Here is a 12,015-nt window from a genome sequence, read left to right as displayed (position 1 = left end):
GACAAGATCGTAATTGGATATCACGAAAAAGGGGGTAAAATACAAAAAAGGGGGTGATACAACATACCATGTAATGTTTCAAAACATCTCAGGATGATGTGTTTCAAAACTCCAGCAAAGTTAAGGTTTCGTCTCCTTCTCGTTGGTGGCAGCTCAGTTGCTACTAGTTGATGTTACAAAGCACTTGATTTTAACAGCGTGAATAATTAATGGAGCTGTATTGGGGAGTTAGATCTAACATTCATCTGTTTGGGCTGAGTAATAACAAGAAGATGATCACACCCCACTGGGCACACACTGGTTGAATCAACCTGGTTTCCACAACATTTCAACAAAATTACATTGAACCAATGTGGAATAGATGTTGAATTGACATCTGTGCCCAGTGGGACAGACTAGTTACAGTGCTGCTTGAAAGTATGTGAACCCTACAGTGCCGGTCATTATTTTGGTATAAAACATACATCAAATCCTTATCTAAATCCCAATTCGTAATAAAGACATTCCAAGTAAATGACAGAAACAAACAAACAAAAATATTTTCATTGTTTATTTAACAAAAGTGGTTTATTTAACAGAAACTCAGATTTGATGTGTCCAAAAATATGTGAACCCCTTCAGTCAATAGCTTGTGGCACCTCCACTAGCAGCGATAACTTGGAGTAAACATCACCTATAGCCAGTCAGTCAGTCTCTGACATCTGTTTTTAGGGATTTTTGCCCACTCCTCCTTACAGAACTCAGCCAAGTTTGGTTTGAGGGGTGTCTGGCATGCCCACTTCAGGTATTGCCACAGCATCTCAATTGGACTTAGGTCAGGACTTTGACTTGGCCAATCCAAAACACAAATCTTCTTTCTGCTGAGCCATTCTTTGGAAGATTTGCTTGAATGCTTTGGGTCGTTGTCTCGTTGGAAGACCCATTTTCGACCCAGCTTTAGCTCCTTGACTGACGGCCTGACGTTCTGTTCAAGAATCTCCTGGTATACCTCAGAATTCATGGTTCCCTTAATTATGTGGAGTCGTCCAGGTCCAGTGGAGGAAAAGCAGCCCCAGATCTTAACATTCCCACCACCATGCTTGACTGTTGGGATAAGGTTCTTTTGGTGGTAGGCAGTGTTGGGTTTTCGCCAAACCTAGCGGTGTCGATTGTGACCAAAAAGGTCAATTTTGGACTCATGGGTCCAGAGAATGGACTTCCAGAAACCTTCATGTTTGTCCAGGTGGTCTCTGGCATAGTTAAGACAGGCAATTTGGTTCTTTTTTAGCAGCAGAGGCTTCTTCCGAGCAACCCACCCATCAATAGCATTTTGATTCAGTGTTCTTATTGTTGAAGCATGTTACCTGAGATGCAACAAGGGAGGTCTGCAAATCTCTAGAAGTTATGTTTGGGTTGGCTTTCACATAATTTTTTTGTTGTTCTGGTGGCTCTTGGGGATATTTTGGAAGGGCGTCCACTTCTAGGCCGAGTTGCTGTCATGTTAAATGCTCTCCATTTGTAAATTTGCAGAACAGTGGACTGATGGAGCTCAAAACCTTTTGAGAGGATTTTATAACCCCAGACTGATGTGCTCTCACTACCCTCGTCCTGATGTCCTCTGAGATCTCCTTTCCTCTCCGCATGGTGTGCTTTGCATTCACCGGGATGGGTAACACCAAACTGACCAGAATCCCGCCCTAACTCTTTCCTAACGATCTCTCCTTTTGATTGGTTCATGTGGTACCCAATTGTTTACCCACCAGATTCTACCTACCTGCTTGATTTAACCAATGCAACCTGGGGTTCACTTATTTTTGCACCTGCAGTAATTCTTTTTTCATTTTGTTCTTCCACTGCATGCATGCTTTTCTCTACACCAACATATGTCAGATCAAAAATACTAGTTCTGATTAAATGAAGATTTCATGGCAAAAACATGTATTTAAAAATCTGTATTTGCACAAGGGGTTGACATACTTTTAAGCAGCACTGTATGTAATGTTAGTGACTGACAGCACTGATGTCTTCTCAAACACAATGAAGAGACATGGGTCAGAGAGGAAGTCTCTTCTCCCTACAGTCAAGCTGTTGCTTTATTTGAGACTTTTAGAGTATGTGAAAATACAGTAAAATAGCCCTAACATTTTACCGCTAAATTTCCCACAAAGTAACATCTTAACATAACGACAACAGCAATAGCTTCAGTGAATCAAGTTGACATGATCTGAGTTGACGCATTGAATAGTGTTAAATTATTACGAAAACAGATATGTAAAGTGACTTTTTTTCTAGAAAGCACTTGTGGTTCGAATGATCTGAGGAAAACTCCACACATTCTTCATGTTGTTAACTCTGTCTGGTTACAAAAGCAATGTCAAACTGACTACTGTATTTCTGTCTGTCTGACCTACTCCCATCATTTACCCACTCAATAAGAGTCCCTTTTCAGCATTTTTTTTTTTACACGTTTCTATTCTCATATATGGCAACAGGAAGTATCAACTAGAGGTCGACCGATTAATCGGAATGGCCGATTAATTAGGGCCGATTTCAAGTTTTCATAACAATCAGAAATCTGTATTTTGGGCGCCGATATTTACATTTTAAAATGTTATACCTTTATTTAACTAGGCAAGTCAGTTAAGAACACATTCTTATTTTCAATGACGGCCTAGGAACGGTGGGTTAACTTCCTTGTTCAGGGGCAGAACGACAGATTTTCACCTTGTCAGCTCGGGGGATCCAATCTTGCAACCTTACAGTTAACTAGTCCAACGCAATAACGACCTGCCTCTCTCTCGTTGCACTCCACAAGGAGACTGCCTGTTACGCGAATGCAGTAAGCCAAGGTAAGTTGCTAGCTAGCATTAAACTTATCTTATAAAAAATAATCAATCATAATCACTAGTTAACTACACATGGTTGATGATATTACTAGATATTATCTAGCGTGCCCTGCGTTGCATATAATCTGACTGAGCATACAAGCATACAAGTATCTGACTGAGTGGTGGTAGGCAGAAGCAGGCGTGTAAACATTCTTTCAAACAGCACTTTCGTGCGTTTTGCCAGCAAACAGCACTGTTTTGCAAACAGCACTTTTGTGCGTTGTGCGTCAAGCATTGCGCTGTTTATGACTTCAAGCCTATCAACTCCCGAGATGAGGCTGGTGTAACCGAAGTGAAATGGCTAGCTAGTTAGCGCGCGCTAACTAGAGGGACGGAAGCTATACTGTTACACTGGCAATACTAAAGTGCCTATAAGAACATCCAATAGTCAAAGGTTAATGAAATACAAATGGTATCGAGGGAAATAGTCCTATAATTCCTATGATAACTACAACCTAAAACTTCTTACCTGGGAATATTGAAGACTCATGTTGAAATGAACCACCAGCTTTCATATGTTCTCATGTTCTGAGCAAGGAACTGAAACGTTAGCTTTCTTACATAGCACATATTGCACTTTTACTTTCTTCTCCAACACTTTGTTTTTGCATTATTTTAACCAAATTGAACATGTTTCATTATTTACTTGAGGGTAAATACATTTTATTGATGTATTATATTAAGTTAAAATAAGTGTTCATTCAAGATTGTTGAAATTGTCATTATTACAAATATTTTTTTAAATCGGCCGATTAACCGGTATCGGCTTTTTTTGGTCCTCCAATAATCGGCATCAGTATCGGCGTTGAAAAATCATAATCGTCGACCTCTAGTATCAACACAATATAGCATAGCAACAGCAACCATGTCCATTGTCCACTGAGAGGTTTCTTGTTCCATCTTCCTGATTCAACGCCTCCACTACCTTCTCCACAGAATGAAAGTCTTCGCCTCCAGCCGTCCAGTAAAGATGGCTGTTGTGCCGTCCTTGTGTGAAGGATTGATCCCCCCCAGTCAGTGCACTCCACAAACCCTACCCCAGGACCATGCAGCACTTCCTATTTCCCTCCTCTCCTCTCTCCACCCTGAGACTTCATCTCAAGAGAACCAGTCCACTTCACCGTCCATCAGTCAAAAAAAATAAAATGTAAACAGCTTTTTTTGTCCTTGTTCCTCAGCAGTGCAAAACGAGAATAATAGAGGATTTCTTTAAAAAATAAAATAAAATTTAACAGAACAAAACCAATAAATAGAGTTCCTCTTTCTGTCATATATTTCTGTGTATCATACTGTACTGTATGTATGTACATATATATATATATATATATATATATATATATATATATATATATATATATTTGTCTTGGTGGGTCTCTACATGAGCACACAGCTCTTGGCCCGGTCCTTCTGTATGACAGGGGCAGGATCCAGGGTATCAGTCCGACCGGGCAGGGGGGGCAGGGGCAGCTGGGACACCCGTTTGAGGCCCCGGCGGGAGCTGCTGCGTTTCAGCTGAGGCTTCTGTGGCCGCCGCACAGACGCCAGCGTGGTGATGTGGAACACGTCCCGTACACTGTTCTCCGACACCTTGGAGGTGCACTCCACATAGGCTACCGCACCTATCTGACGGGCCAACCCACTACCCTGAGGGGAGGTAGGAGAGGAGGGAGGGGTTTAGAGACCATCATCATCATCAACAACATCAAGAACATCATCATCAACAACATCAAGAACATCAACAACAACATCAAGAACATCATCATCAACAACAACATCAAGAACATCATCATCAACAACAACAACATCAAGAACATCATCATCAATAACATCACCGTCAACAACAGCATCAAGAACATCATCATCAACAACAACAAAATCAAGAACATCATCATCATCAACAACATCAAGAACATCATCATCAAAAACATCATCAACAACAACAACATCAAGAACATCATCATCAACAATGTCAAGACATCATCATCCACAACAACATTAAGAACATCATCATCAACAACAACATCAAGAACATCATCATCAACAACAACATCAAGAACATCATCAACAACAACATCAAGAACATCATCATCAACAACAACATCAACAACATCATCAACAACATCAAGAACATCCAGAACATCATCATCAAGAACATCAAGAACATCATCATCATCAACATCAAGAACATCATCATCATCAACAACAACATCAAGAACATCATCATCAAAAACATCAACAACAACATCATCAACAACATCAAGAACATCATCATCAACAACATCAAGAACATCATCATCAACAACTTCAAGAACACCATCATCAACAACAGCATCAAGAACATCATCAACAACATCAACATCAACATCAAGAACATCGTCATTAAGAACATCATCATCAAGAACATCATCAACAACATCAACAACAACAACATCAAGAACATCATCATCAAGAACATCAAGAACATCATCAACATCAAGAACATCATCATCAACAACAACATCAAGAACATCATCATCAAAAACATCATCAACAACAACAACATCATCATCAACAACATCAAGAACATCATCATCAAGAACATCATCAACAACAACAGCAAGAACATCATCATCAAAACATCATCAACAACAACATCATCATCATCAACAACATCAAGAACATCCTCATCAACAACATCAAGAACACAGAGATGCTGCTGGTCTAAACATCATGTCTACAGTGCAGATGCAGCTGCAGTTGAACCTGCCCTACATCTAATGAATAATCCATGACTCTCTCTCTCTCTGTCTCTCTCTCTGTCCCTCTCTCGGTCTCCCTCTCTTGCTCTCTGTGTCTCTCTCTCTCTGTCTCTCACTGTCTCTCTCTCTCGGTCTCTCTCTCGGTCTCCCGCTCGGTCTCTGTCGCTCTGTATCTCGCTCGCTCTGTATCTCTCTCTCTCTCTCTCTCGCTCTCTCTCTGTTTCTCTCTCGGTCTCTCTATCTCTCTCTCTCTGTCTCTTCTGCCAAGTTCTGGTGTGGCTGTTTAAAATGAGCAGAAAGCCCACCACAGGGAGCTCAGTGGGTCAGAGTTTTCCTCCAATTGTCTTGTACATGTACACTACTGTTCAAAAGTTTGGGATCACTTAGAAATGTCCTTGTTTTTGAAAGAAAAGCACATTTTTTGTCCATTAAAATAACATCAAATGTATCAGAAATACAGTGTAGACAGTGTTAATGTTGTAAATGACTATTGTAGCTGGAAACAGCAGATTGTTTATGGAATATCTACATAGGCGTACAGAGGCCCATTATCAGCAACCATCACGCCTGTGTTCCAATGGCACGTTGTGTTTGCTAATCCAAGTTTATCAATTTAAAAGGCTAATTTATCATTAGAAAACCTTTTTGCAATTATGTAATCACAGCTGAAAACTGTTCTGATTAAAGAAGCAATAAAACTGGCCTTCTTTAGACAAGTTGAGTATCTGGAACATCAGCATTTGTGGGTTTGATTACAGGCTCAAAATGGCCAGAAACAAAGAACTTTCTTCTGAAACTTGTCAGTTTATTCTTGTTCTGAGAAATGAAGGATATTCCATGCGAGAAATTGCCAAGAAACTGAATATCTCGTACAACGCTGTGTACTACTCCCTGCACAGAACAGTGCAAACTGTCTCTAACCAGAATAGAAAGAGGAGTGGGAGGCCCCGGTGCACAACTGAGCAAGAAGACAAGTACATTAGCGTGTTTAGTTTGAGAAACAGCCACCTCACAAATCCTCAACTGGCAGCTGTATTAAATAGTACCCGCAAGACACCAGTCTCAACGTCAACAGTGAAGAGGTGACTCTGGGATGCTGGTCTTCTAATGTACTTGTCCTCTTGCTCAATTTTCTAATGATCAATTAGCCTTTTAAAATGATAAACTTTGATTAGCTAACACAACGTGTCATTGGTTGCTGAGTGATGGTTGCTGATAATGGGCCTATGTAAGCCTATGTAGATATTCAATAACAAATCAGCCGTTTCCAGCGACAATAGTCATTTACAACATTAACAATGTCTACACTATTTCTGATCAATTTGATGTTATTTTGATGGACAAAAAAAATGTGCTTTTCTTTAAAAAACAAGGACATTTCTAAGTGACCCCAAACTTTTGAACAGTAGTGTACATGTATCTACTGTTATTCTTGAGGTACAATGACAGTTAATGTGCCATAACTGAGCACCAATGATCTCACATTACTGTAGTGAGATACAAGCAGGAGCCACAGATGGATTTGGTACTGTAGATATGTGGTAGTGGTGGAGTAGGGGCCTGAGGGCACACAGTGTGTTGTAGATATGTGGTAGTGGTGGAGTAGGGGCCTGAGGGCACACAGTGTGTTGTGAAATATGTGAATGATTTGTAATGTTTTTAAAATTGTGTAAACTGCCTTCATTTTGCTGGACCCCAGGAAGAGTAGCCTTGGCAGCAGCTAATGGGGATCCATAATAAATACAAAGAAAATACAAAATACAGAGATGCTGCTGGTCTAAACATAATGGCTACAGTGCAGACAGTTGAATCTGCCCTACATCTAATGAATAATCCATGACTCACTTTCTCTGTCTCTCGGTCTCTCCCTCTCTCTTTCGCTCTCTCTCTCTCTCTCTCTATCGCTCTGTCTCTCTCTCGCGCTCTCTCTATGGTTCTCGCTCGGTCTCTCTCGCTCTCTCTCTATGGCTCTCGTGCGGTGTCTCTCTCTCTCGCTCTCACTGTCTCTCTCTTGGTCTCTCTATGGCTCTCACTCTGTCTCTCTCTGTCTCTCTCTCGCTCTCTGTTTCGCTATTTCTCTCTCTCGACTCTCTCTCGACTCTCTCTCAATCTCTCTGTCACTCTAGCTCTCTCTCTCTCTCTCTCTCTCTGTCTCTCACTCTGTCTCTCTCCTCTTTCTCCTGCCAAGTTCTGGTGTTGCTGTTTAAACTGAGCAGAAAGCCCACCACAGAGAGCTCATTGGGCCAGAGTTGTCCTGCCATTGTCTGGTACATGTATATGTATTGGAGACTAGAGAGGAGAAACTAACTGTCTGTCCAAAGCCTGCCTGGCACTGTGTACTGCCTGCTTCCCCCCAGGTCCAGTGTTAGCAAAGCTCACTGACTGAAAGGATACATTGAATGGATGAAGTTTCAGTTTATAATTCTATGGTACTGTATTTGCCCTCTCCTTTCTGGCTATCTCTCCTTATTCTGCATTGGATTATGCCTGGACCGGATGAAGTCTGTTTCCCTGTTTTACTTTGGTTTGTCTTCACACCCAGAGTTGTACGGGGACAGCCCGGCACTAATGCAGTACCAGATGAGAAGGCAGTACAATACACCTCCAATGGCCCTCTCTGGGAATTACACTCACTCACACACAGATGGGGCCTTTCAGAACCACAGGCCTGGTGTGATCTTATCAAGACTCCTTCCTTACACAGTCACAGGAAAAGTCTCTATTAGGTGGAATCAACGATTTAGAGAAGGGAGGGAGGGAGGGAGGTAGCGAGGGAGAAGAGAGAGAGATTGAGAGGGAGGGAGAGAGATTAAGGAAGGGAGAGAGAGAGCGAGAAAGAGTGAGATTGAGAGGAAGTGGAGACAGCGATAGGCGAGAGATTAAGGGAGTGAGAGAGATTAAGGAAGGGAGAGAGCGAGAAAGAGAAAGATTGAGAGGGAGGGGAGACAGAGCGATAGGCGAGAGATTAAGGGAGAGAGAGAGATTAAGGAAGGAAGAGAGCGAGAAAGAGAGAGATTGAGAGGGAGGGAGATAGAGCGATAGGCGAGAGATTAAGGGAGTGAGAGAGATTAAGGAAGGGAGAGAGAGAGCGAAAGAGAGAGGGGGAGATGGGCCTGACAAGCAGCAAAGCTTTATCAGATCGTGGCCAGATTAGTGTGTAATGTGTAGAGTTCACCCTCTGGTCACCTCACCTGTGACTCCTCAACTCTGCTACCGGAATTCAATTTGAGATCAACAACAGGATAACAAGCTGGGGGATATTGGATTAGATCAGCAAAAGTTGGTTGTTAGGAGCCTGCCTGGCGCTTGTACTGTATGTGACAGATTCCCTGGCAATTATAGACAGGTCAGAACAGTACAGTACAGTAGCTGCCTCAGACAGAAATAGAGTATGACGTAGAACAAAAACACAATAGCCCTAACATGAGCCTCTGAAACATTGTCCATGAGCTTAATGGTGTCCCACTCTATATTTTGTTTGTCTATTTTATTTACATGTCTTGTTTCTTTCCTGTTGCTTTTTTGGGGGACATGGATCTGGTTTTTGCCCCCGTGTCCAACCACAGCCAGCCACACCCAGCCCACAGCCAGCCCACAGCCAGCCCACAGCCAGATCACAGCCAGCCCACAGCCAGCCCACAGCCAGCCCACAGCCAGATCACAGCCAGCCCACAGCCAGATCACAGCCAGCCACAGCCAGATCACAGCCAGCCACAGCCAGCCCACAGCCAGCCCACAGCCAGATCACAGCCAGCCCACAGCCAGCCACAGCCAGCCACAGCCAGCCCACAGCCAGCCCACAGCCAGCCCACACCCAGCCCACAGCCAGATCACAGCCAGCCCACAGCCAGCCCTCAGCCAGATCACAGCCAGCCACAGCCAGCCCACAGCCAGCCCACACCCAGCCCACAGCCAGATCACAGCCAGCCCACAGCCAGCCAATGCCAGCCGCAGCCAGTTCGCAGTCAGCCACAGCCAGCTCACAGCTAGTTCAGAGCCAGTCCACAGCCAATCATGGAAAAGGATGTCGGTTCCCTGTGTGTATGGGGGGGGGGGTGAAACAACCCCACAGCCCCTCCACTCTGTGTATGTCAGGGAGCATTAAAAAAGAAACACGTAAAATGCTGACTATTTCGCAGATTTGCTGACCAGATTATCACCTCCTCCCTTTTTCCCTACCACCATCAGTGTTCCCTCCATCATTACCATGTCCCTGGCTAAGAGGATGTGGTAGTGTTCCCTCCATCATTACCATGTCCCTGGCTAAGAGGATGTGGTAGTGTTCCCTCCATCATTACCATGTCCCTGGATTAGAGGATATGGTAGTGTTCCCTCCATCATTAGCATGTCCCTGGCTGAGAGGATGTGGTAGTGTTCCCTCCATCATTACCATGACCCTGGATTAGAGGATGTGGTAGTGTTCCCTCCATCATTACCATGCCCCTGGATTAGAGGATGTGGTAGTGTTCCCTCCATCATTACCATGTCCCTGGCTGAGAGGATGTGGTAGTGTTCCCTCCATCATTACCATGTCCCTGGATTAGAGGATGTGGTAGTGTTCCCTCCATCATTACCATGTCCCTGGATTAGAGGATGTGGTAGAGTTCCCTCCATCATTACCATGTCCCTGGATTAGAGGATGTGGTAGTGTTCCCTCCATCATTACCATGTCCCTGGATTAGAGGATGTGGTAGAGTTCCCTCCATCATTACCATGTCCCTGGATTAGAGGATGTGGTAGCGTTCCCTCCATCATTACCATGTCCCTGGATTAGAGGATGTGGTAGTGTTCCCTCCATCATTACCATGTCCCTGGATTAGAGAATGTGGTAGTGTTCCCTCCATCATTACCATGTCCCTGGATTAGAGGATGTGGTAGCGTTCCCTCCATCATTACCATGTCCCTGGATTAGAGGATGTGGTAGTGTTCCCTCCATCATTACCATGTCCCTGGATTAGAGGATGTGGTAGCGTTCCCTCCATCATTACCATGTCCCTGGATTAGAGGATGTGGTAGAGTTCCCTCCATCATTACCATGTCCCTGGATTAGAGGATGTGGTAGAGTTCCCTCTATCATTACCATGTCCCTGGATTAGAGGATGTGGTAGCGTTCCCTCCATCATTACCATGTCCCTGGATTAGAGGATGTGGTAGAGTTCCCTCCATCATTACCATGTCCCTGGATTAGAGGATGTGGTAGCGTTCCCTCCATCATTACCATGTCCCTGGATTAGAGGATGTGGTAGCGTTCCCTCCATCATTACCATGTCCCTGGATTAGAGGATGTGGTGGCGTTCCCTCCATCATTACCATGTCCCTGGATTAGAGGATGTGGTAGCGTTCCCTCCATCATTACCATGTCCCTGGATTAGAGGATGTGGTAGTGTTCCATCCATCATTACCATGTCCCTGGATTAGAGGATGTGGTAGTGTCCCCTCCATCATTACCATGCCCCTGGCTAAGAGGATGTGGTAGTGTTCCCTCCATCATTACCATGTCCCTGGATTAGAGGATGTGGTAGTGTTCCCTCCATCATTACCATGTCCCTGGATTAGAGGATGTGGTAGTGTTCCCTCCATCATTACCATGTCCCTGGCTAAGAGGATGTGGTAGAGTTCCCTCCATCATTACCATGTCCCTGGATTAGAGGATGTGGTAGTGTTCCCTCCATCATTACCATGTCCCTGGATTAGAGGATGTGGGAGTGTTCCCTCCATCATTACCATGTCCCTGGATTAGAGGATATGGTAGTGTTCCCACCATCATTACCATGTCCCTGGATTAGAGGATGTGGTAGCGTTCCCTCCATCATTACCATGTCCCTGGATTAGAGGATGTGGTAGCGTTCCCTCCATCATTACCATGTCCCTGGATTAGAGGATATGGTAGAGTTCCCTCCATCATTACCATGTCCCTGGATTAGAGGATGTGGTAGAGTTCCCTCCATCATTACCATGTTCCTGGATTAGAGGATGTGGTAGAGTTCCCTCCATCATTACCATGTCCCTGGATTAGAGGATGTGGTAGCGGTCCCTCCATCATTACCATGTCCCTGGATTAGAGGATGTGGTAGAGTTCCCTCCATCATTACCATGTCCCTGGATTAGAGGATGTGGTAGCGTTCCCTCCATCATTACCATGTCCCTGGATTAGAGGATGTGGTAGTGTTCCTTCCATCATTACCATGTCCCTGGATTAGAGGATGTGGTAGTGTTCCCTCCATCATTACCATGTCCCTGGATTAGAGGATGTGGTAGTGTTCCCTCCATCATTACCATGTCCCTGGATAGAGGATGTGGGAGTGTTCCCTCCATCATTACCATGTCCCTGGATTAGAGGATATGGTAGTGTTCCCTCAATCATTACCATGTCCCTGGATTAGAGGATGTGGTAGTGTTCCCTCCATCAT

At 44.0% G+C, this 12,015-nt stretch overlaps 1 protein-coding gene across 1 annotated transcript in view; it reads right to left on the bottom strand.

Moving 5' to 3' along the window:
* Window positions 1-437: 437 nt before the first annotated feature.
* Window positions 438-12,015, bottom strand: part of LOC109891909 (rho-related GTP-binding protein RhoN-like) — a 40,878-nt gene continuing 29,300 nt past the window's right edge. Inside the window, exon 5 of the mRNA XM_031827285.1 lies at window positions 438-4,511. Coding sequence (XP_031683145.1) covers window positions 4,242-4,511 — 270 coding nt within the window. The 3' untranslated portion in view covers window positions 438-4,241. The remainder of the gene's footprint in view (window positions 4,512-12,015) is intronic.

Source organism: Oncorhynchus kisutch, linkage group LG6 (genome assembly GCF_002021735.2).
Source record: "Oncorhynchus kisutch isolate 150728-3 linkage group LG6, Okis_V2, whole genome shotgun sequence".
In the NCBI taxonomy this organism is placed as follows: domain Eukaryota; kingdom Metazoa; phylum Chordata; class Actinopteri; order Salmoniformes; family Salmonidae; genus Oncorhynchus; species Oncorhynchus kisutch.
Note: the sequence above shows the minus strand (reverse complement) of the source record. Positions and strands in the feature narration are given on the sequence as shown.